The following is a 26,223-nucleotide window of genomic DNA, read 5'->3' as shown; positions in this document are numbered from 1 at the left end:
TGTGCTCGGTAGTTCAACCTTACCCGAAAAATTACCTGCCCCACTTCCTAGCAGCAGACAAGGAGCAAGGGAAGAGCAGAATCCATGTGCATTTTTTCAGCTTGTATGCCTCATGGTGTGGCAACATCCCAAGGCTAATTCTGAGCCTCTAAAACCCAGAAAGCAAAGCACTATTCCATTTGAATGGGCTTACAACCAACTCAGATGCTCAGAATTTCTTACCTGGCAGCTATCTGTGCCACCATGAATATTCCCAGCACAGAGCTCGTGTTTTTTGACTCTACCATTCAAAAATTCAGGGCGGTTGCATATTTTATTCTCGATTACAGGGAAACCAGTTTCCTTTAAGTAGCCATCACCACCAGTTCCTTTGCAAATAAAACCAAAACACAATAAATGACAAAGTTAAATGAACATCTTCACAAAACAAACATGGAGATATGGATAAGCAGTAAAATAAGCATAGTGTTTATGTGCTATGCATATACTTTCCATGCATAATACGAAGTGATACCAAACCCAGTAAGTGTTATCATGGCACTTATCACACTCTACCACCCATCAAAGTCCATGCTGCACTGATTGACCTTCCTGCTCCCACAGTATATCCATAGGGACCCAGTACCCACTGATATTTGTGGGAGTCATTCCCAAGCCATTTTATTTCTCTGTATCTGAGTTTTCTTCTCTGTGGAAGAAAGGAAGTAGGAAACAAACAGTTGAAAATGGCAGGACAGGCAGAAGCAAGGAGGCAGAGAAGGTACTGCTGCCCTTCTCAACCAGGACAGAGTGGGAGCTTTCGAAAATGACAGTTACTTTTTTATTTGTGTGAGACTGAACCAGGCTGGTTGGGAGAAAAAAATCATTCAACAGAATGGGCAAACTCACCTTCATGTTGTTAAGAAATAACCTAAATCTATAAAAAATTTTCCTTCTGACTATGTAAAAGCCCACTTTGAGGAAAAACAGAGTGGACTGAGAGATAAGACTTAGGAGCTCTTTTGGTCTGATTCTCCTCTTTTGGTACTGGTTTGGGGGGGTCAGTATACATGGCTCTGGGTGATTTAGGAGAATCTAAATCAGAGGGAGACAGGGGAAAGAATGGCAGTACCTGATGAATTTGGATGAAATCGGTATGCACACAAGCTTGTGTGGGGTGTTTTTGGCACAAAGAGGATACACTATGGATACAAGTATATACCAGTCTCCAAACACAGAGCTTTCATATGTGTTAACACTGTCTCACCTTTTGTATCTCCCCAGCCTGTCACATAGCACTCCTCTCTTCCTCCTAACACAGCATTTTCTTTTGGCAAACAAACCGGGATCACATGATTATTGATGATTGCTGGGCTGAAAGAAACAAACAAGAGTTCAGGAACAATTATTAGCACATTTATCCCTGATACCACCTTCAGGTTTCTAAAAAGATTTTATATCTAGTCAGTCTTTTGTCTTTGAAATCCTGAGCTTCAGGTAAGGAGTTTTTCTGATGTGCAAAACTGCTTTGTTTTAGGCTCTAATCCTCAGAATGTGATACACAAAAGGAAAGATCTGAAATGGAGAATAGTTAGAGGCCTTTGATTCTAGAATTACTAACGTAAATCCAGGATAATATTTTGACTTAGGCTAATGCATAGCCAACAAGACCTATTTACAAAGCTACATAGGGGTATGAATCAGCGGCATTTAACACATAGGTGTTAGCTCGCTCTGCATCCAGTATGACTATTTATAAATCACTTTCAAACTGGACTCTTAGCACATAGCAGAACCACAGTCAGTCTGACTTGCCTTTGGGTGCAGCTAAGACTAGGCTCAACTAAGAAGCCACATTAATTGTGCTGACCCTGTGTCGTGGTTTGACCCCAGCCGGCAACTATGACCATGCAGCCATTTGCTCACTCCTCCCACCCCCACCCCAGTAGGGTAGGGAGAAGAGGGAGAAAAAAGAGGGAAAAAAACCACCCTTGTGGGTTGAGATAAAGACAAGTTAGTAGAACAGTAATGGAAGATAATAAGAAAATACTACTACTACTAATAATAATAATGGTAAAAGAATGTACAAAATAAAGTGATACAACACAAGTTGCTCTCATCACCTGATGACCAGTTGCCCAGCCTGTCCTGAGCAGGGATCATGGATCCCTGCCCCCTGGCCAACCCCCGCGTATATACTGAGCATCTATGGTATGGAATATTCCTTTGGCCAGCTTGTCCTGTCTGTGCTCCCTCTCAGCTTCTATGAGAAGCTGAAAAAGTCCTTGACTTACTAGAAACATTACTTAGCAACAACTAAACCACTGTGTGTTATCAACATCATTCTCATACTAAATCCAAAACACAGCAGCTACTAGGAAGAAAAATAACACAATCCCATCTGAAACCGGGACATCCTGTGTCTGTTTTGGACCAGCATTGCGGCCACAGAAATGAAAGCACAAGCACCATTTGTTCACATCTGCTTACAGCTGTATGGATGTATTCCTTTTGATTGCACAGTGCCTCGCTGAGCGTTTCGGATGAATGGAAACAGATGCAAGAAGGGCCATACTGGGTATTGCATCAAACATGCATACTGTTTGCCTGCACACTGGACAGACCTGCTGGGAGAAGAAATCTCCCCAACACAGAACGGAAATGGTATGGGGTGACATCATGCTTATATTGCAGCTTTCAATCCTCATTACCTTATCAAGGTAGAAGGGGATAGGAAAAGACAGAGTGAAAACTCCTCTTGTCATTACCTCCTCCTATTCTGCTGCCACTGCCTCACCTGCTAGCAGCTGTCACCCAGTGCATTGCCAGCCTGGGTCACTGTCCCTAGCCCTTCTCCCCTCCCAAGACAGCCCTTTCCCTTTCTGAAGCCCTGCAGCTGAATCACCTTGGTTTCCACTGGAGCTTCTGCAGAAAGGGAAGAAAGAGAGGGTCTTAAATTGTTGATTGAACAGCGTGTGTATAGAAACCCACATTTCTATAACACTGTCAACCACTATTTAGTTAAAATACAGATGAAACAAACTTGTCCCATAAGACTGAAGGAATGCTTCAGATGAAAGGGTACCTGCTCAGTTTTAACAGAGCGATGTCCACCCTGTGTGGCTCCCTGAACAATTTCTCAACATCTCGTTTTTGCACTGATGCCTCTAATGCTCTTTCTCTGTGTAATCCAAGGTACACTTTATATGCAGATGGCCGTGAGAACCTGTTGGAAATGATTGCACATGGTGAGCTGACGAACACACACCCAGGACCTAGACCACTTATGATTTTATTGGGCACCTTGTTCTGTCAAAGCCAGCAAAATAAGGCCAGCTTTGATGTAAAGTTAATTTCTTAATCCTTTATTATGGCACATGAAATCAATTTGGCAGAAAACATCACCGTCACTCTGTTTCTTCAGTCAAATCTCTTCTTTAATGAATGATGAATAGACTTGACTCGATTCTCAACTGTTTGCAAGCTGAGTTGAGAAACAGCTCAGGTTGGTTATTGGGTCCATTTCGTTTCTTCTCTGATTTTCTATCTATCTAGTGTAAGAAAATGCTGGTGCAGGATATAACAGATACTTACTTTTCTAAGCAGTGAGCGGCAGTAAGAACCCACTGGGGGTCTATCAGAGTTCCCCCACAGAAATGCAGGCCAAAACTGTAATAGAGCAGAAAGGCTTGAAAAGGGCATTGGTTTAAGGTGGGGCAGTCAATTCTACAGCAGTTCATCAGGTAATCTTTCTAACATGTACGCCTTTACAAACTAAAAACATTACTCCACATTTTAATGAAGAACCAATATTTTACTTTCCTTGAAAAGTAGTTCTTACAATGATGGTAGTGTTATATGGACGTTTTTATAAGGCCTTGTATGAAAGCACTGAGATCTTTGTTCTTAACCAGTATTTCTATTACTGGAAAACCATATGTGCGGTTTTAGAGATTCTGGCTTTTATCTAGCTCCGATCACAGTCAGAAAGCTCTGCAACTGGCCTTTTTTGCTAATAACTTTGCCACTAGGATCAAATGCTTATATGGAAGGACTGATCAAGATCTGTGCTAGCCATACTTCAAACTGTTGCTTCTACTCATAGGATACTGATTCTACCTAGGACATACTGATGGATTTAAAGTCATTCTGCCGTTTAGTGAAAGTGTTTTTGAAATTAGTGGTTGTATTGGTATAGGTATTTATCACAAAACAGAGCATTCTTGGTTGTCTAAATGACCTTCTTTAAGACTAGCACACATAATGTATAGCCTTGAGCCATTTTTAAATTAAAATTAAGTTTAGAATGCTGCAATCACATATTGTAACATCCTGTGAGAGGCAAAGGTTTCTTGAATGTAAAGTCTAATGTAAAGGGGAATGGTCATACCTTGTCCGGAGACTGATTTGCCAGGGCCAGGAGTGTGGATGTGAAATACACCCAGCAACAATCCTTTGAGCACACAACTTTGGTCTGAACTTGGATTTTCCACACTCATACTGAGCAGGAGCTACAAAATAAGAAAAAAAAAAATCACTATAAGGAACTTTAGCATATTTGCTATACATCCACTCTGCACTCATAAAACTAGAAGGTTTCATTTATCACTTCAGCTTTTGATTTTCTGCAAGAAATTATGGTATACATGCACCACCTATATTTTGTTAGGTTACCTTCATCTGGAACAATTAAAAATGGCTGGCACATTTTTTTCACATACACTTCTCAGTGGTCAGCAAATTACATATAAATAGATCTACAGTCAGATAGGAAAAAGCAGAAGGGGAAGGAGAAGGAAAGAGAGAGAAAGGAGAAATAAATTGTCACAACATCTTTAAAAGTACACTTACAGATGCCAGCAATGCAAAAGCTGCACTGGCAGCTGTTTTCAAACTAATCTTGGTGGTACAGCACATGAAATTCAATCACTGTCTCTGTGGAACAAAATTTTGTCCACTCGTCTCAGGATCTTGTGGCACTTCAGACGTCTCTAAGTTATTAAAAGAGTGTAGCTCTTATTTACGCATGGGAAACTGACTCTTATCAACACAGAATTTAGAATTTGTTGTTAACAAAAAGAACTAATTAATAACATTAAAGGCAAAAGCCACGTCTTCTCTGTTCTTTAGCTGAACAACTGAAACAAACAGATTTAAAAATAAATTGGATCTTCAAAATGAATGCAATGACCATGTGAATATGCCATTTTTCCTTCTAAGATCTCCAGCCCAACACTTTCAATGTAGTAGTATTTTTACAGTTACAGTATGTGCATGTTATAAAACATCTTTCTTGTTACTTTTTAGGATTTTGATCAGAGCACGTTTTTCTGCTGCTCACAGCTGAGAGGATAGAGAAGCAAGAAGGTCACCCTTCTTTTGAATGGGAACTACCTCTCTTCCCGGAGTAGCTTTTGTTGTTGATGGACATGAAAGGACTTGAAACCAAAACGTTTTAAAACTTTATCATTGTACACTCTGTTGCACCACCTCATTCAGAGTACTGAATGGCTTGATTACTGGTAACAAAGACAAGGGAGTTTGGTTAAACGTTTAGGGCCAGATTCACTTTCCAGATGTCTGATATGGTACAATATCAGATAAGGGAAAATCTGTTTTACATCCAGGACAGAACCAGAGCCACATGAGCAGGGAGCGCAAAAATTTTGCTGGGGTAAGACCATCCCCTCTTCAGCCTGAGCACACACACAGTTATGCCAGGTGACCAGGCAGGAGCTGGGGAAATTTCTGCAGGAATAGCCTTATTTTGAAATCCATGGCAAAAACCCCGTGAGCTTCAGTAGGCTCCAGGTACATCCTGTGCTGGGTTTGGGGCTTCCAATGAATAAGCACCGTTCTTAAGACTTCAGACACAGCTTTTGAGTATCACTTCCCCACAGACTTGATTTCCAATCTAAAACTATTGCACTGTCTTAGATCAGTCTTTCCAATTAATCACTGAATGTCCTCCAGTTGTCATAAAAGGTTACAGGAAAGGGAGACACTAGTCTTTAAAGGAATAATTACGGCACTTGGGAATGTCACAGTACTCCCATGCTTTTCTTGGGTCTGTTGTATAGCACCAGGGTCCATTCACATCTCCATCAGGATTCCTGCAATACTGTAACAAACAATAAAGACACCAGCTATTAACCAGGGGACAAAAAAAACTACCAATGCATGTTTCAAAATCAGATCAAATTAAATTTGGGAAGTATTTTTTTACTTCCTTACTGGTAAGTGATTTCCAGTTCCTTTTGTCAAAACTTGTTTCACTCTTCTATTTGCTCTGTGAGTTTAGAAAAAGATAATAAAAATGAAACCTCTTCAACTGTCTTCAGCCAGTAAGCTTCTCTAGTGGAAGCTTGGACCTCTGAGCTCTCAAAAAGTAGATCTTGACCTAGGATGGGATTTTATAAAGCACTAAACTGTCTACTCCTGCTTCTACTGCAGTTAGTAGGAGCATTAGGGTCATCCCTGAGGTCTTTTCACACCCACTCTAGTTGCATGACTCCAGGGCGAGTGGGTATTCTGTAAGCTGCTCTTGCACAACTTGGTGATGCCTATGAGTCCCACAGGCAGTGGTTCAGTGTCCACCTTGACATAGGGAGCCTGGTTAGCTGCATCAGTCTCTAGGTCTTACTGGCAATGCTGACTGATCTCTGCTCAGAACAGACACCTCTACACAGCTGCACACTACTAGATATATTTTTCTAGTTCCCTTCGTTACTCTGAAATACATCTCATGTCTTAGGAAAGAGGAGAAAATATTTGCTTCTGTTCCTCAGGAGTCCCTGCCAAATGCAAGAAGGTTACGGCAGGTAGCTTTTCGGAGGGAGTTTCCCAAATCTGAGCTGGAATTCAATACAGGGTATGTGATGCCATCAGAGGATTGGCTAAAGCAAACTCTAAAATCATGTACCTGGAGAAAAAAAAATAGTTCAAGCTGGCAACATCAAACAACCTCTTTATACTGGTCACAAACCAGGCAAGTATTGTATATGGGATACTGCAAGTCTAGAGAACTAGTAATAAGTACATGTGTTAGGACTAGGGAGATGAAGGTCAGAGATGGAGAATGACTTAGAGGATGGGTCAGATGCATGTATATCCTTGTACGACGGGCTGCGGCCGGAGGGGGAATTAGTAGAGGATGGCAATCCATCAGCTATATGTCTCAAAGACCTTGCACTGAACATTGGATCCCTCACCATCTCAGCCATTACTGTTACTACTGAAACCTATGACCCCAGCTGATCTTTCTGGCAGAGATGATGCCCACAGAGCAACTCCAGTTAGTCCTCAGCAGTCAGGAGAAGCAAATTCCCATCTGAAGACCCTTGGCTGTGCTGCGGAAGCATTCAACAGAGCTTCCGGGCATCTGTGTGTCCCACAGAAGTACAGACTACTCATGTCAAGAATTAGCATGATCAGGTTCTTGAATTGAACTGAGGAAAATAAATTAATTTACAAAGACCTGGCACGAAATGCTTGCTGAGGGACCGTGAAGAAGACAGACAAAGCTCAAGGATAGCAAGTATTAAATGAACAGCTGCTTACATTTTTGTCCAGGCCTGCTCCTGGATGAGTCAAGGGAGTGAAATAGTCGTGGCTATGAGGCTTCTGAGAACTCCACTCTTGACAAGTCCTGCCCCTTGCAGTTTTTGCTACTGTGCCACGATAATCTTTACCGTTACCGTTAATGCAATCTGTTAAGAAAGAGGAAAAGGAAATGATTGTTAGCTATGAACTATTGGGCCACATCCATACTTGATGGTGGTGAAGCAGAAATAAATTTGAGGAAATACTACTAGGACTCACATGTCCTACATAATATGTATACAAGGGAAGAAGGAAAACATAGCATCAGTTATGGCTAACAATCACATTTTAATTTCCTAGTATTTTCTTTTCTTCGTGATCATGAAAGTCATAAATCAAATAAGCTTAGATTCAGTTGATCCCTCATGAGTCCAGAAGCCTGGACCACAATGACAATGCACTCATGAAGTCTCTTCCTTACAGACATGGCTGTCTGTCCAATGCCACATTTTACAGTAGGTAAAAAGCAGTAATACATGTTCAGCCAAAATTATTAGCCTTCTAACCAGAAAAATATGTCATGGCAAAAAAATGAAAGCTGCAGCACTCTAACCATCTACTGCGTAACAAAATGGCATCTGAACTGAATAAAAAAGTCAGCTGTCCTCTGGTGGGAAACAGTGCCCTGGAAATGTGAGTGCACAGCACAGGAAAAGACTTTTTTGGAACAGTTGCCAGCAAAATGCCATCACCTCTATATTTGCTGTCATTGCTAGTAGCCCTTCCACAGCAGTGCGGAGGCTACTAGCCATCTGTTTCCTTGTGTTTCCAATATTGCCAGATGTAGTAGATAAAAGATGCAATATTAATCGAAAATCAAATACAGAAACCCTGCTATAAAATTCTACAAGGCAGTTCAGAAAATGAAGAGGTCGATACAGTATTATATTAAATTTTGTAATTATCTAGGGTTTTCTGTATTTCATCCTCATTAAATTCTTGATGACGTTTCCATTAAAAACAGCTTGCTGGTTATGAGCATTTCTGGGAAAGCGGACAGTATTCTTACCAGGATTTGGTTCCTGTGTTGTCTGAGGAGGTTTTGGTAAAGTCACTGGTGCATGGTCATCACACCTCTTCAGGTTACAATACTCCCATCTCACACTGGGATCAGTGGTGTAGCACCATGGGCGGCTATCGGCATCTGGGTTTCTGCAATAATTCTGCTTCAGGTCCCTACAAATGTAAGCACATTATATTCCCATCCATGCCACTGCTCTGAGGAGAACTTGAAAGAACATCTTAGAAAGCAGGTCTGTGACAGAGTTAGCCTATATCATTTATCATGTAGAGTGTGTGACAGAAATCCTTTTCCAGCACAAAGAAATCAAGAAACATATACAGAATATTTAAATGTGCTGAATACTTATTCACTGATTAACACTTATAGTAGAATACTGTTTACAAATCTAAATGACTAAATGCACATATGTATATTAAAGGTATAATTATTTTTACTTTTTCACATACATTAATAGCTTTTAAGAAGAAATAGTTTTTTACAATAGAATAAATAAATAAATAGTAAATATTAGGAATAAGAAAATAACCCATCCCTTACTCAAAGCTCTAATGAACTGCAGACTAGGAAGCAAAGACTTAAACTCATGAATAAGTTCATGTTTAGAAACAGTTCATTTCAGTACAAGGGAAAATTTATAATAACTCTTAATTCCTTAAGAAGCAATGTAGAAACACGCAATTAGTTAGTCTAAAGCATAAGAGTGACAATTGTGGTTTGTTTCAAAATGAGGTTAATAGAAAACATTTCTGCATTAAAAAATAGAAGAAATGAAAGGGATTATTTTTATCAAGTACACTCCCTTCCTAACTTTAAAATCATTGTTGTATAAAGATGATGCAAATCAAAATGAATTCATGAATGGTCATTGTCCAATGAAACATGGAAATGGGGAATACACATACGCATTTGGGAACCGGTCTGCCGTTTTATTGTGTCGGTGTGGTGACATTGAGTTCCAGGCTTGACATTTCTTTCCCGTGAGAGTGAAAGAAGCTGTGCCACGGTAAGTCACACCATTGTCTTGGTAGCACTCCTCAGTAATTTGAGCCTGCTCAGGCACATCAACAGCTGTAGTGAATAACAGAAACCAGTCCCTTGCATCTTAATACTTTGATATTTATACAAGAGCATAGAAAGCCAACAGAAAACAAGCCAGAGTATTTCACTGACTGCCACAGCACTCTCTCTGTAGAAGAATCCTTCTCAGACTGTAGATCAAAAGGAAGATTTCCAAAAATGTTTGTAAAAATTTAATGATACATTAGATTAAAAGCACTTGTACATCAATTTTACTGTCATGCATGGGGATTTATTTCAGCTAACGATCCAAATAGTTTACATATGGATCAAAATTTCTCCAGGGTAGGGGAATGTCTGTGGCTTTGCCACAGATGTGTGTGGAACAAGCCTGCCTGTGTAATGAGAAATTTCTTTCGATTGCTTTTTATGGAGTCTTGGTTCAGTGCTCTTAAGTTGTCCCAGGTTTTGCTTTGGCTTCAGTTTTTCAGGAGCTGGCATATAAAGCTAATTAACTTTTCCATGGAGCATTAAAAAATGTAGAGGTGGAGGGAACCACCACTTAGCAAAAGGAAAACACCTCTGTTACTACAATTTTTCCTGAGCTGACTTAAAACATTCTGCCCTTATCCACCAGACTGAACATACCAGCATGGGCTCCACACGAGGCTCAGGAGTTCAACTGATACATAGCAATACTGAAAGTGACAGCAATAATCCAACTGAGCAGAGTCAGCCAAGATTTTTCATAATAAACCATGATGACTCTTCACTTCCAGATTTCTCCTGTTGTCCTTACCCGGGGCCTCTGGCTCTGTCCCATCACAGGAGGGGATAGTGCAATATTCCCACCGGGCGGTTCTGTTGGTGGTGTAACACCATGGCATCTTCTCACCATCAGGATTTCTACAGTAGTTTTCCTCTAGGTTCCTGAAACATACAACTTGGCTAAGAAAAACCTCTCATGGAAACCTAGTAAAAGTTATGAACATCAGGAGAATGTACCTTGCTGCCTAGTTTACTGTGGTATTTACTGGTGGGTAAGTCTGCTGTCATTTACTGATGCCATTTACTAGATGAATAATTGCAATGCACTGGTGTTTTGGATGTGTTAAACCAGACACCTGCTGGATTGGTGGATGAACTAAGAGATTGTATTTCATTATATACTTTGAGGCCAAAAGAAGCACAGCAGAAACATACGGTGAAAGAATTTAGCCCCAAACAAATATCATAATTGTAACTTCCTTACTGCATGTTGCTTCACCTGGACAACAATACAGTAAAAGGATGAACTGAAGAGGGAAAAAGACAATCAAGCAGAGCTTGAAAGTCAGAAGAGGACACACTGGTATCCAAGAACAAAGAAGTGAATAAAAAGAAATGTGCAAAAAAATTGAAAAGACGGAATCCAACAGGTGATGAATACTGGTGTAACCGAAGAACTTTGCAAGATAGTTGAAGAAAAATGAAATAATTCTGTGCCTTGATACTTCTCGTGGACAGTAAATAATGAAGATGTTTCACTTACTTGCAGGGATAGTTTTCGGGAGTGCGAGCGTGTCTGTGAGGAGATTGAGAACTCCAGTGCTGACAGGTATTTCCTGATTCAGTAACAGATATTGTGCCTCTGTAGTCATCTCCTCTTCCTGATAGACACTGGCGCCCTGGTGCAGGAACTGGTGGGGGTGTTGCTATTGCAGAAAAAGAAACTGGAAATTATCAGTGCCTTCTAGACATACTAAAAAACAAAACCAAAGCCACTTTGAGTTTTGTGACTAAGTGGGCTTTTCAGCTTTCTTAGCAGGTAAGGTTTAAAGACCAAAATGTTTGAAAAGTCAAAAAGGTACAGAAAAGATCTAAAAATATCTTAAGTTTTCTTTCCTCCATTTTAACATCTTCACAAGCAGTCAGACTGCCAGAAGGACATTTGCACCTGTCCCTTTACAGCAGCCAGGATACAACATAACCAAGTGCTAGCAGCCCCATCAGAACAAAGCTGGAAAGTGAGCAAGTGGTAATACTGTGAAGAAAACTGGGGTGAAAGGGGCAGGCCCATCAATGACAGGTACAGGTATAGGTACAGATATAAAAGAGATGTACTGTAACTGGTGAGATTTAGAGACAGCAAGGATGAGGTCTGGTGAGAAGCCCCAAGGAAAAGTATCATGGCAAGGACAGGACTTTAGGGGAAAAGGAAATTGAAAAGGTGAGAACTGAATTGGAAGAGCAAAACAAAAGCCAAAAGATTTTCATGAAGAGTGAAACTGTTTGGTGTCAAAAGACAAACATCAGAAGAAACATCAGAACCACTGAATGCCTGGTTGTGGAAAAACACGTCAAGGAGAAGAGATGTGCTCCAGGCAAAACCATAAGAAATGCCTGACAGAAATGTCTAGCCTCAAAAGAGCTATCAGAGGCTCATTTCAAGGTTATTTATTTATTTCTTAGAGACAAAAGTCAGCAATCTTTTATTCTTTCTTTTATTTTGGGGCATCTGCTATTTGTTCTAGCTCCACCCTGAATGGAAGCTGTCTAGCTGTATTTGTGTCTAGATGTCTTTGTGTCCAGAAGTCTAGAGGTCAGACTCACTGCAACGAGGAATGTCGCAATACTCCCAGCGTTTAGTCAGGCTGGTAGTGAAACACCAGGGCCGAGGTTCACCATCAGGATTACGGCAATAATTCATCTTCAAGTCCTTCTCTGGAAAACTGAACAGGAAAAACAATTTTTTAAAAAAGTCACTAATCACTGTAACAATTATCCTGCCTGGGACAGGGTGGTCTTCAGGCCACCATTAACAATAAAAAACCCATCACAGAGTCCGACTCACTTTTCCGGGAGGTATCCATGAGAGTGAGGTTGCTGGGAGTCCCAGCGCTGGCACTCAAGCCCAGACACTGTTGTTGCAACTACTCCGTGGTAGTTTTCTCCACTGCAGTGCATGCACTCCACTGTAGGAACAAGGGAGAGTGAGGACAAAAGAGACAGAAAGTCCTTGAGGAACTGGTCCATAAGCACTCATACTCATCTCACATGAAGCTCAAGAGCCTTATTGGAGAACAAGGCTGAAGGACAGTCTTTTTTTTTTTTTGGCAAAGTAAAGCTTATTTTTCTTGGTAAGATAACTTCAACTAGTTTATTACATTTATAGTATTCCAATATAAAAAACCCCAGCATTATAGACTACAGTTTTTAAAAGAGCTACATTAAAACTACTAAGCTATAATTGAAAACCTTTGCCTTGCTGCTGTCACATTTTATTGACTTTGGCACTAGCAACTGTCATTTGGTTCAATTCTAGAATTACGATATGTGAATACACTCACATACCATCTTTTTATCTAGGGAAAAAAAAAGACTTTGTATAGATGGTTTGGGGGTCTTTTGATATCTTCCTTGTTGGTGTTGAAAATGTCTTCGGAAAGTTTCAGGTTGAATGAAACTCAGGTTTGGAACAAAGACTCAATTAAAATTAAAAGTATCTGAATAACTTCACGTTCTTGGACACATCTGAAAAGGGAAAGAAATGGGTATATGTATCCTGACCTTCACACTCTGGGATGTTACAGTAATCGAATCTGGTAGCAGGATCTGTTGTGTAACACCAGGGTCCCTTTTCATCATTATCGGGATTTCTGCAGTAGTTTTCCTCCAGTCCCGCATCAGGATATTTTTCAGGTGTGTAACTGAAACAGAATTTAAATGGGATTAGAGAATAAGGAAAGTGTCCCAATTGTTCAGCTGAGGACTCTAAAAATGAAATCTTTATCTGAGGACCATTCTGTAGATGTTGTTCATTGTACGTCTCCTAATTGCTACTGTGTGTCATTGCTGAAGAATTAGAAGTGCTGTATCTATAGACTTCAGGAAATATGATGCCTCTAAGGCCAGTCATGTCTTTAATATTTGCATTTACTCCAGCTATTCAGTTTCCAGTAATTTTTGCTCAGGTGAGGTACCATGTAGCATGTAGAGAAAAGTATTCTCTGGGACATGTTCCTTGGGAGATGCAATGAGAAGACATTTGCTGAAATGTAAGATTTCTCTGTAACCTGAATCACAGAATCACAGAATGGTTAGGGTTGGAAGGGACCTCTGGAGATCATCTAATCCAACCCCCCCCTGCCAGAGCAGGGTTACCTACAGCAGGTTGCACAGCACGGCATCCAGGTAGGTTTTGAGTGTCTCTAGTGTTGGAGACTCCACCACCTCTCCAGGCAGCCTGTTCCAGTGCTCTGCCACCCGCAAAGGAAAGAAGTTCCTCCTCATATTTAGATGGAACTTTCTGTGTTCAAGTTTGTGCCTGTTACCTCTTGTCCTATCACTGGGCACCACTGAAAAAAGACTGTTCCCATCCCCCTGGCACCTTCCCTTTAAGTATTTATAAGCATTAATAAGATCCCCCCTCAGTCTTCTTTTTTCTAGACTGAAAAGACCCATGTCCCTCAGCCTTTCCTCATAAGAAAGATGCTCCAATCTCCTAATCATCTTTGTAGCCCTTTGCTGGACCCTCTCCAGCAGTTCCCTGTCCTTCTTGAACCGAGGAGCCCAGAACTGGACGCAGTACTCCAGCTGCAGCCTCACCAGGGCAGAGTAGAGGGGGAGGATGGTCTCCCTCGACTTGCTGGCCACACTCTTCTTGATGCACCCCAGGATGCCATTGGCCTTCTTGGCCACAAGGGCACATTTCTGGCTCGTGGTCGTCCCGTTGTCCACCAGGATTCCCAGATGCCTTTCCACACAGCTGCTCTCCAGGAGGTCAGCCCCCAACCTGTACTGATGCATGGGGTTATTCCTCCCCAGGTGCAGTACCCTACACTTGCCCTTGTTGAATTTCGTTAGGTTCCTCTCTGCCCAACTCTCAAGCCTGTCCAGGTCACACTGAATGCCAGAACAGCCTTCCAGCATGTCAGCCACTCCTCCAAGTTTTGTGTCATCAGCAAACTTGCTGATGTTACACTCTATCCATTCATCCAGGTCATTGATGAATATATTGAACAGGACCAGACCCAGTACTGCCTCCTGAGGAACACCACTTGTTGCTGACCTCCAACTAGACTCTGCACCACTAACCACAACCCTCTGAGCTCTATCTGTCAGCCAGTTTTCAATCCAGCCCACTGTCCATTCATCTAAACCACACTTCCTAAGGTTGCCTGTGAGGATGATGTGGGAGACGGTGTCGAAAGCCTTGCTGAAGTCAAAGTAGACAACATCCACTGCCCTCCCCTCATCCACTCATCCAGTCACGCCATCGTAGGTGGCTATCAGATTAGTCAGACATGACTTCCCCTTGGTGAATCCGTGTTGACTACTTCTGATAATGTTCTTCTCCTCCCGATGCTTGGAAATGACGTCCAGAACGAGCTATTCCATCATCTTTCCAGGAATGGAGGTGAGGCTGACTGGCCTGTAGTTTCCTGGGTCATAGAATGCTATCCCTTCTCAACAGGAGGTTACTAAATAAAGCCAGTTGGTTGTTTTTCATTAAATACAAGAAATACTGACCTGTTAATTGTCTGTGGATTTACTGATAAAATGATGTACCTTTATCTCACCAGCCACATGTTATATACCTTTAGCCAAGAAAATAAGTTCTTGTCCAGGTCAAATTAATGGAAAACTCTTATTGCAGCAGAACCAGGTGCTTCCCTGTTTAGGGTTTTGCTCATGTAAGGATGACAAAATTTACATGCAACTGCCAAGACCGACAATGTCCCTTTAGATCATGTAACCCCAATTGCAGGTCTCCGAGTTACAACTCAGATTAGAGAATTATCTTACTGTAGATAAGTGTAGAAAATTATTTTATAGGAAGACTTTGAACACCAAACGAATTGCTTATAAGACTACTTAGCACAAAGAAATGGCTTAGCAAAATTTCGGAAAAACATATAAACATATACAAAAAGGCCTTACTTTGGTTTATGGGGGGCATTATCGACCCACTTCTGGCATGGCACACCTTTCTGAGTTTTGGCTTCTGTTCCTCTGTAATCCACCCCTTTTCCCTCCTTGCATTCTAGAAGATAAACTGAAATGATATGTGCTTAATTAATCAGTATCACGAAATATCCATTAGATTTTAGCGTATGTTTTCATGCTAATACATTTAAATACATTTGGTCATATTTTAACTTTATTATGCTGCCAAAAATAGCTCATGTTGTAAAAATTTACTAGTTATCTGATGTGTAAGTTCAGTTAACTAGCACTGAAAAATGTATGTGAAAACCAAACCAGAATTCCAGAGAAATAATTGTAACACAACCCTGCTCTTTTGCGAACATGCTATAGTAGCTTTAAATAATAAAATATGCTTTTAACATTTAAATATGCACTATAACAAAATAGAAACACATTCTCTTTTCTTTGCCTCCTACAATGTTGTTATAGTTATGCACTAAAATCAAACCTTAAAAGAGGGTCACCTGAATTCGGCTGAAGAAGATAATGGGACAGAATCACAGATGCATACACATAGTAAGTAATTTTTTTTTAAGTTCATATAAATGTGGATGACATTGTTTCATTAAAGTTCACCATGTCATAAATGAGACTTAATTTATGATATGTTAAAACAATGACTCTCTGCTGTACAAGATAAAATGGATAGTTGTTTGAAGGTGCCTAATATATATGCTTCTGTACTTTTAGAATTTGGAACTTAATAGTACCTTCATGAAAAAAAGAGAAAGAAAGAGTGAAAGAATTAGTAATGAAATCCTGTCTTTATACAAGTCAAGGGGAATTTTAATGCTGAGTAAGCCCGGGATTTGTATCAGTAACCTTAAAAACATTAAATTGTTTTAAATTATTAATCATTAGATTAAATGAGAACTGAAAGCTCAATGTTGTCATTCTTTTCTCAGGAGTAGGAAGCAACTATAACCCCCTTGCAGCCTTTAAGATTTTCCTGTGAGGACTGAAGAATCACCTTTCCCAGCGAAGAGCTGGTGACTGCAAGGGGAGAGCAGGCCTGCAAGGGGCGGCTCTGCCAAGGCACTGCTGAAGGAACTCAGATCTTGGCACATTCCCTCAGAGCTTCTATATCTGCCTTTTAGGGACAGTCACTGTCAGGCAGCATGTCCTCTGGCTTGGAAAACTAAGCAGGAAACTCATTTAACATTTCTCTACACACAGGGCATATTTCATCAGCCAGTTCCTCCTTTCTAGCTGCAGTGAGGCAATCTCTCTTTTAGATTGTGACCTGGATTGTCTCAGTGTTTTTTAAGTAGTGTCCAAATTTGATATTTGCGGAGACCCAGTTTTGCATCAGCTTTTCTAAGTGCCAAAGTTATACCAAAGCTGACATACAAGCAGAAGATTACCATAAATCTGGGCAAATAATGCCATTTTACGCAGATCTGTCTTGTCAAAAGTGAAAAAACTAATATTTCAATCTGAAATAAGGTCCAGCTCTTCTGTGGGCCAATAGGTAGTTTAGATCTGGATTTATAGATGTACCTTTAAGCATTTCTTTATTTCAATGTATATATATGGGAAAGTTTACTCTAGAAACTTTAGCTGGAAGCCATTTGGATCCCTCAAATAATTTTGCAATAAATTAACATTAAAAACCTCAATAACTGAACATTGAATCAGTCAAGTGCTGACTCTTTCTGTTTGCATAAACTTTTGACTGTTTATATAACCTTTAGGTTTTTTTCTGTCTGATGACAAATAACTAACTTTGATCCCCAAACTCAACCCAGGTCCCTTGGGTTAACTATTTACAAACAGATATGTGGATAGCAATTCCCAAATGTTAGCTTTAATTCTTATTACTTTTTCTACAAGCCAGAGAAGGTTAACTTTCTCTTTTATAGCACACACTATAGAAAAAATAATTTTAAAAACTGTGGGTTTTATACCAATTGTCTCCCTTTTCTTTGAATGCAATGATAAAGAGCAATTAGATCTCATCAAGTAATTGCTTCAACTGAAAAAAATAGTGTTGGTTTTCAGCAATAGTATTGCAAAAGGGCATCTGGGCACGTGAAAGGAATTTCCTTGAGGTATCAGGACAGCAGCAGCTGCTGGAGGCAGTGATGTGATATGCCTAGGTAAAAGCTACATTTTCCCTTCTGTTCTGTAACAATAGATTAAACTGATGCTATCATTAGAATGGACACATAATTATTTGAGACCCTTTGCAAATGGAGAGATGAGCAACAGAGAAGCCATCTGAGACATACACAATAGTCTGCATTTTTCATGTTCACGATACGTAGGTCCATCTTTTGTTTTCTGCAGGTAGATGTGGAGTTTTTGGACATTTTGCTTATGTAAAACTACAGTTTTTCTCACTTTTACTGATGGGGTTCTGTTTTTCAAGAAACTAAAATCCATGCCTATGACCTCAAAAGGCTTAAAAGGATCCCATAACAAATACTCATGGAATATTGCAGGACTCATACAGGTTCTAGCCTCAGAGAACCCAAGGGATGTCTCAAAAATAAACTGGAATCACAGTCTAGCTCCTGATCACAGTAGTGAAGCAAAATCATTACCGATTAATTACATGTAAGTTATTTGTTCAGTCTTTAAAATTTGTTACTTGACAATCGATCCATTCAGTTTTCCTTCTACAAAAGGAACTGCAGAAGATTTTTCAGCATTACTTAATCATGATTCAAGGAAATTCCCACCAGTTTCTGGATATAATAAAAATATCTTATGTTCAAAACATTAAATTACCTATCAGTTATATATATAGAAAAGGCAGCTGGCTGGAGGCTTCAGGAAATATCAGTCTGAAAAGCACTTGGGGTGGTCTTTGGTCCAAATCCTCATAAAAAGCACGGCCAGATTCTGAGCTGGATGAGGCTGCTTGGAGCTTTGTCCAGTCAATATAGGCAAGGCTGAAGGCTCTGCAGCCTCTTTGGGCAATGTGGTGCAGCGCTTACCCACCCTCTCTGTGAAAAATTATTTTCTTTATATCCACAGTATCTGAACAAAATCTCATTTGGCTGCTCAGCTGCAATCTAGCTAAAGCTATTGAACTACTACATAAAATCCTCTTGCAGGTGCTACACATATGGCATCATCTTATGCTGCAGGTCAACAGAGGAGTAAGGTTGCAGTTTGCTGGAGGTCATTGGTATTTACAGTCTAGTTATTGTGATTCTTGACTTTTGGTTAGAAACTGGCCTATTGAAACCACTGCATGATTTGCAGCAGCTGAGAACCCGGTTCATTTTTCCTTTTCATGCACTGTTCTTTGTTGAAGACACCAGGTACTATAGTTGCCAATTTCAGAATATTCTCAAAAGCAATAATTCTTTAAAAAAGTTACAAATCAGCAAATGGTGAAAGGCAATGTTCAGGAAGTCATTTAACACAGAAGAGTAGTAATTCTGCTCAAATTCTACCGCATTATCTTACATGTCTGAATGATCAGAAAGGAGATCTTTTCTCCCTTGTGTATTACTTAAGTCAGAGAACAAAACAATGAAACTTATGTTACACTAAAAATAAAACATATTCCTTTTTCCCTGTATATAGCAGGACCTCAGTGCCTGATTATATAATTAAAAAATAGTCTTAAAACCCAAAAATTTGCCTGCATCTGGCATCAAGTGATAGATTTTTAAAAGTGAAGATAAAAAAATGGAGAGTTGCCATTTCTTAAAGACAGCCTTCCTATTTTCAGAAAGAATATGGGATCAAATACACTTGAGACACCTAATCCTCATCTATGACAAAACTGATCAGAAATAATACATCTACAAAAGGAGAATACAAAAATTCACCATGTCAATTACTTATGTAATAAATACATAGATTAGGATAAAAGTTTCATCAAATTCATTAACTGAAGAGTACAAACATCACATATATACAAATACTATAGAAATAGATCATTTTTATCTAAAGCATAGTTAGCACTCTAATACTCCTGACAATGTGTGCAACTAAAAGAAAGTTGATTTGAGTCCCACCCAGGTAAACCGTGAATTTTCTTTGGTGATACAAATGAAATTATTTGGTAGCTTACAGTAGTTTTCCAGTGGGCAAAGGTCTGTCTCAGAAACTATTGCCAGCACAAGTAGCTCTTCCTAGTACCCTCCACAGAGACAGAGAAGATGCAGCCCTAAGTTATTGGCTGGTTTAAAAGGAGAGGAGAGAAGGGACCCTTCAGAACCTCCATTACTCCCAGCACCTTCTGCGTTCCCTGAGCAGCAGTGCTCTTTTCTGCCTTGTGGACCCTAGGATTTAGGGAGCCAGAAAGATGCTGGAGCACTAGTCTTGGGGGGAAAAAAAAAAGTTACCACTGCTATACAAGCAATGTGGCAAACCCCAGGTGTTAGGTAAGGGCTGATCTACCCACTTTGTCTAACCCAGTGAAGGCTTAAGCCCCTTTTACAATAGGGTTGTGTGAGTCCCACTGGAAAGCATATCTCAGTGAAATAATATAAAAAGGACATAGACATAGACATACTTCTTTTTTCGTAAAGAACTGCATTTGTTTTTCTGAAGATCACTGATGTTTTGGTGTTCTCAGCCAATGTTAAACACTCTTGGTCTTTACTGCTGAATAAGAAGGCCCTGTTGAAATTAAGAGGAGAGAGCAATGTAAGAAACAATAGCCAAATGTGTGCATTATTTTCCTAAACATCTTTTCTAGTATTAGAAAATATAATGTGCCAGAGACTCCAGACAACATGCTGAAGAGGATATATGCACAAGTGACCTTGACCTTCTTTCAAAAAAGTTAGTGGTCAGTCAAGAAGTAAGACATTCTACAGTATTCAGCAGTTACCAAGAACAGGTAAAGCACAACAAGCCAGGACCTTAAATTACCTTGTGATAACTGTTCTGAGTCATCACATGTGAAGCAATGTAACCACTTTGTAAAACACAGCCATTTGTCTTTTCAGCAAATACCTAGTCTGTAAGTCTGCAAAACTGGAGTGTAATGGAGTGGATGGTGTAACCTTTACAATAACATCCAGGGAAAGCTCCTGAGAGGCTCAGTAATTTGTATGGCTAGCATTTCTGAACTAAAAAAAAAGAGCAATAGCAACATGGCATTCAGTGGGTAGGTCTAGATTGGGAATGTAAATACTGACAAAGCCCATTCTGTAGCCCTAATAGTAACTGGCATAAACCCCGTGTGCCTGTACTTGTAAATTCGCACAGCCTCTCCCCGAAGGAGAGGGATCACATCTGGACCCACTGGGTGTCTGGGAATGGTGCCTGTGCAGTGCCTGGGGAGTACTGGTTGCCCTGGTTCAGACCTACACTGGGGACTGCTCCCTCAGATCCAAGCCCAGCTCTCAGTAATGTTAAACTTACAAGTAGGAACGTAGCAAACGAACGTTGTCCACCACACTGCTGAAGCAGGATAACAAGTCTCAAGTACTGATCCGAACACGTTGGTCTGAAGCACTGATGGTGCTTTAGAGCTGGCTTGGTCTTAAAGCCCTGCCTCACCACTACCTTTCTTCCCCCAGGTCCTTCCCTGCCAGATAGCATCTGTTCTTTACCCCTTGTAATAGACCTCACAGAATCGATAAGGGAGGCAAGAATAAAACAACCCTGATGTTATTCTAGCATCAGATGATGGTAGGCTCAGACCTGGGACAGAGGCTAAGGAGTGATACCGTACCTGAATATGCCTCAAAAGAGAACAATAATCCCCAGCAGACTGTGAATATATAATCTGAATATACAGACCTGCCCCCTCTGCCTTCCTCCCTACCCTCCTGAGACTCTGCCCTCTCTGTGTGGTTTCCAGAGAGGGGAGTAGGATCAACCCACTCAGTCAGCAAACCCCTGTCATCCTTCAGGGTTACAGCTCTTTAAAATAAGTCTCAATTTCCCTTTTGATTTAAAATACAAAGTTACAAAAAACATTTTAAAAGTCAGCACCAGGCTATCCCTGCCTTGAATAAAAACCTGATGGAGAACCAAGTGCTGGAAACAGCCCTGCAGTCACTAGGTCTGCTGGGTTCAAAAAAGGTATGCTGCAGAAGTGGTAGATTTCATGAAGATTAGAAGAGAAAACCTCCCTGACTCATATGTGAGGACAGCCTCCCACTGCAGTAACTGATACCTGTCCTCGTTGCTCCAGGTGCCTTCTGTGCTGATGAAGCTCAGTGGGCTCACAGGCTTTGGCACGGGAGGCTCAGAAGCCTTAGGCTCGAAGCAATAGGCTCCTCCGCAGCAGGAGCCTGAGCAAAAGCCAGTGGTACAGACTGGTCAACATCTTTCACGCTTTCTAGCCCCTTGGGCCTGGTTAAATGCAAGTGGAGAGAGAGGGCTTGGCTGGACGTAGGGTTTAGGATTGTTAAGGTTTAGATGGTCATCTCTTTCAGAAAGTAAACAGAAGTTACACAAGTCCGAATTCTAGTAAAATTCAGAATAATGGATGTATCTGCAAGATAATAGGTAATGCAATGAACATGAGCAATGCTGTTATTGCTGTTCTAAATTTTCAAGCAATTAATTATGACTTTTTATTGCAGAAGGAGTGCAAGAGTCTTGATAAAACCAGTCAAGTTGGTTTTCAGTGTTCCGAGCTGTGCATCAAGATATCGTAATGTTTTCCAATAAAAATTCAATATAACGCTTTTAATTTCTCTATTTCTGCTGTCTTCATCCATGTGTTCCAGGCATTCTGTTTCTATACAGCTTTTGTTTTTCCAGCAAACCTCAGACACATATACTCCTAAGAAGTGTCTCAGAAGTTCAGACTGCTGATAAATAAGGCAGACTGCTCCATCATCTGCAATGAAAGATATATATATAGGAACTGGTGGAAATTACCTGCAAGTAAATTTATTTTCAGTTTCACATCGCTCTGCACATTCTTCTTTACTATTTGTCCTGTATGTTTGCTTCACTGGGTTGAGCAGCCAAGCTCCCTCTGTTCTCACATAGCCGTCTAGTATGCTTCCTTGTACTAAAAGGAGAAAGAGGTAAAAATGTGAATGCTGATACAATTTATTTAAAAATCTCATGTTATATTCTTTGTCACATAGTTGAGTATCATTGTTTAATTGCTAGAATAATTAGGTTAATGATGAAAAAATACAGGTAAGTCTTGCCTTCCTAGTACGGTAAAGGGTAGCATCACTGAAAATCTCACATAAGGTAGGACAGAGAAGTGGCTTGAACAGTGCTTTGTATCATTCTGAAAGTCATAACAAGTAACACAAACGTAGAGTACAAAGTGATGGGAACAGAGAAGATGACCCAAGGAGCGGAAAAAAGTGAGGTGTTTCAGAGAGAAAATATTGGTTGCCCATACTTTGGAGAAAGTGGAGAAATGGGACTTGAAGGCTGCGAAACAATTACGGCTGATACCTACCCACACGGAATGACTTCAGTTTTATCAGCCACCCCATAGCTGCCTCTTTGCAAATGCTCTTGCTCTTGCAAGAAACAAGCTATCCTCAGTCACCAGGGTTGTCACTGTGCTCATGTTCAGTTTCTCATTTTTGTAATAACTCTGGATTGAACTTACTTAATAATCAGGGTAGCAGATGTTGCCCTCCATTGAAGTGAATTAACACAAGACATTAAGATGGTAAATAAATTCACCTAACAACCTCAGAGCTAAAACTGCATGTGAAATATATAGGATGCTAAAAGGGAAGCTATGTTTAGTGGTAAACTCCAAAAATGTTCAAGTACAATCCTTCTTGCAAAGGACTTTGCCATTTAGTATTTTCTTTTTCTGTTACCGCTATGCAATCTCTGAATGCTTAGCTATGGCTCACAAAACTGTGATTTCATGACTTCCAGCTGCAGGATCACAGAGTTCAATAAGTCCTGTGATTTTTACAGTTTCTTTATCAGATGAGCATATGACTCTACTGACAAATATTTGGCTCTGGAAGTTACCCGTTCTGCGTGGTTTCAGCCCCAAACAGACAGCTGGCCCGTGGTCTTCGCAACACAGCTCAGTCCTGCTCTGTGCCCTGGTTTTGGGTCTTGCTTTACACAATTGCTGAATAAAAGGCATACAGGGTATGAGCCAGACCCTGGCTTCCCCCTGATGTGTGACAGCCATGCTGAAGTGCGGGACTTCTTCTTTCTTCACCTTTTTCTGACCTTTCTCTTTCTCGGCCTTAGCCCAATGCCAGCAGGAGGGACAGAAAGTGGCCTCGTCCCACTCAGACCCACAGCCCGTGACTGGGGGCTCCACGGGGATGTTCAGTGAAATGCCCTTCAGGCCGAGGAAGGCAACTACTCCTCTCTTTCCTAAGTAACACTCTTTTGTGGTGTGAAGCAGGCTCATAAGCCTCCTGGTACAGCTAAATTCCTTCACCTGAGCGATAGCTCAGCCTGCAGTGGAGTATTATCTTTAAGATCATTTTGTACCTACAAGATGGAACTGATAAAATAGTCACAAAAGCCGAATTATGCTTCCTCTCATACCATTGCAGACACACAGAAGTTACTGGAGGCCTTTTTCTGCGTGCATACTAGGGAAGAGTTTGGCCCTAAGGTTTGCAGTTTCATAGTATGCATGAAAGAAAAGGATAGCTGCTGAAAACAAAAAAAGGTAAAGTAAAAAAGGATACAATAAAATTTCATGTGACAGGCACAGGAATCACTGATTCCACTAGTTATTTCAAACAAAAGTGACACTAAGAAGAAACGAGCTTTGAGAGAAAACATTAAATGAGGTTAAAACAATATCATAGGGATGCTGCAATGCTCTCCACAAGGACAAGAAATACAAATAACAAATTCCTATTATGGTACAGCTTCCATGCAACCTTAATTCTGTTCTGTTTTGACATTTTGTAATAATATTGTCATTATAATTACAGCATGTGATTTTTAAAATATTGACAGGGTCATAATTAATTTGGGTGATAAATATATTTTTTCCCCTTTTCTGTTATAATTACATAGCAGGGAATAATAACTTAAGAAAAGAAAAAGAAAATATATGCAAGCTGAATAACAATGTAGTAATTTCTCTTGCTACCATTTTCCCTATGTCTGTGGAATTTTTCAGTGTTAGAAAGATGCATTACTGCCTTGTCCACAAATGCAAATATTTATGACATTTTATAAAGGATTTGCAAACAAAAGCAGTGTTGCAGACAAAAGCTCAAATTCTATATTTTCCTCCCCCATATGAAATTCTTACTTATTTGAGAAGTGTATTTGATTTGAATGAGGCTGTTCTTCTGCAAAAACAAAGCTTAGAAACTAGAATTTAAATTAAGAAGATCATACTGAACATTAAATAATATCTAGAAATTTTTATGCTGGGGCAAGTCTCTAATATTTCTAGCTAAAATCTACCAATATATTTTTCTATCTGTTACCTTTTTTATATTTTAAAACTACATGTGTAAATTGCTTGTGTATTTTATTGGGATTTTTTATATCTGTTGGTACACTCATAACTATATTTTTAACTGCAATCACAACCGACTGTGCAGCTATACAGAAGGTCTGAAAGAAGATGTGCCATCTGAATCCTGTAGTTCACTGAAGTTTAAAGTTTTCAGGATAGAGAATATTTATTCAAAATTTCTGAAAGACTTGCAATCTACTAAATGCAAAAAGATATATTTAAAGACCCTTACTCAGTTCTTGCTTGTTACAAATTATTTTGTACTACCTTCCACAAAAATAGTCTTACAGCACCAAAAATACTGCAGAAGCTAATGCTGGCCAGATTTTGGCCTCCCGATCACATGGAATGAAAAATTTCCTGTTAAGATTGTGGCTATGAAAAAGACTCAAACTCTAGTGTCCAGAACAATTTTTCCTGTTCTTTGTGATTTTATTTTTCACAATGCATTTCCAAGTTTTAAAACAATCAAAATGAGGATCACAGTACTTGGCAATAACAGAGAAAAGAATCAACCCTAGGATAAAAGCCTGCTGAAATCAGAGATAGCCATGTCTTTGTAGGAAGCCTCTGATAGGCTGCTTTCCAAGGGTCCCCCCATTTCTGGCCATGGGGCATGTTTGCAGGGAGATATTCGTTCCCCACACAGACACCAAGGCTGTTGCTTTTCTGGTGTCTCTAACAAACACAACACTGGAGCAACCACAGCTCTCGCTTTGACGGACAGCAACTCTCACTGGCCAGCAAGCCCCAAATCCATCATCGTCCAGGTTAAGGGGTGACAGAGATTTGGGGACCTACCTTCACCAAATGGAGCTTGCAGGCATTTGGCCCCCGTCTCACCTAAACAAGCAGAAGGCAAAGGACTCTTACCTGAGCTGAGCAAGAAAAGAAAGAGAAAGGCAGCTTTGCTAATCCTCATTTTGGCCCAGCTGGCAGGTTCTGGAAGTTGTGTGTGTCAGTGCACAAAGTTTTATTGACTCGCACCGGAATGAGGCGGCATCAAACAAACAAGGCAGGTGGGTTAAGTTAATCATTCCCCCATGCTGTGACCCCCTTTGCCGTGGTGTGGCCATTCAAACAACCTTGAATTGGATGGATTACCAAATCAGACTCAACCATTTGTTCTGGATGCTGGGAAATGTGAAGGCACTCTCTTGTTTCGTGGGGCATGTTTTTGTTCTCAAATTGTTAGGTCTTTCTTTGCTAGAAAGTAGACAGGAATAATGGTGCTGGAAAGCATGGGAAATCATGTGAACAGGCAGAATTT

General features: G+C 40.3%; 1 protein-coding gene across 1 annotated transcript in view; it reads right to left on the bottom strand.

Moving 5' to 3' along the window:
• LOC104295734 (plasminogen-like) overlaps positions 1-25,925 on the bottom strand; it is a 28,167-nt gene extending 2,242 nt beyond the window's left edge. The window contains exons 1-18 of the mRNA XM_009895513.1: positions 25,827-25,925; positions 22,400-22,535; positions 20,070-20,176; positions 15,545-15,659; positions 13,172-13,311; positions 12,456-12,576; positions 12,215-12,333; positions 11,154-11,316; positions 10,422-10,552; positions 9,508-9,673; positions 8,591-8,757; positions 7,540-7,688; positions 6,007-6,100; positions 4,370-4,490; positions 3,574-3,648; positions 3,065-3,205; positions 1,247-1,353; positions 223-368 (exon numbers count right to left, since the gene is read on the bottom strand). Of these exons, the coding sequence (XP_009893815.1) occupies positions 223-368; positions 1,247-1,353; positions 3,065-3,205; positions 3,574-3,648; positions 4,370-4,490; positions 6,007-6,100; positions 7,540-7,688; positions 8,591-8,757; positions 9,508-9,673; positions 10,422-10,552; positions 11,154-11,316; positions 12,215-12,333; positions 12,456-12,576; positions 13,172-13,311; positions 15,545-15,659; positions 20,070-20,176; positions 22,400-22,535; positions 25,827-25,875 (2,247 nt within the window). The 5' untranslated portion in view covers positions 25,876-25,925. The remainder of the gene's footprint in view (positions 1-222; positions 369-1,246; positions 1,354-3,064; positions 3,206-3,573; positions 3,649-4,369; positions 4,491-6,006; positions 6,101-7,539; positions 7,689-8,590; positions 8,758-9,507; positions 9,674-10,421; positions 10,553-11,153; positions 11,317-12,214; positions 12,334-12,455; positions 12,577-13,171; positions 13,312-15,544; positions 15,660-20,069; positions 20,177-22,399; positions 22,536-25,826) is intronic.
• Between the last annotated feature and the right edge of the window lie 298 nt (positions 25,926-26,223).

This window comes from Charadrius vociferus, unplaced genomic scaffold, assembly GCF_000708025.1.
Source record: "Charadrius vociferus isolate BGI_N301 unplaced genomic scaffold, ASM70802v2 scaffold142, whole genome shotgun sequence".
NCBI lineage: Eukaryota > Metazoa > Chordata > Aves > Charadriiformes > Charadriidae > Charadrius > Charadrius vociferus.
This window is presented reverse-complemented; position numbering and strand designations above follow the sequence as displayed.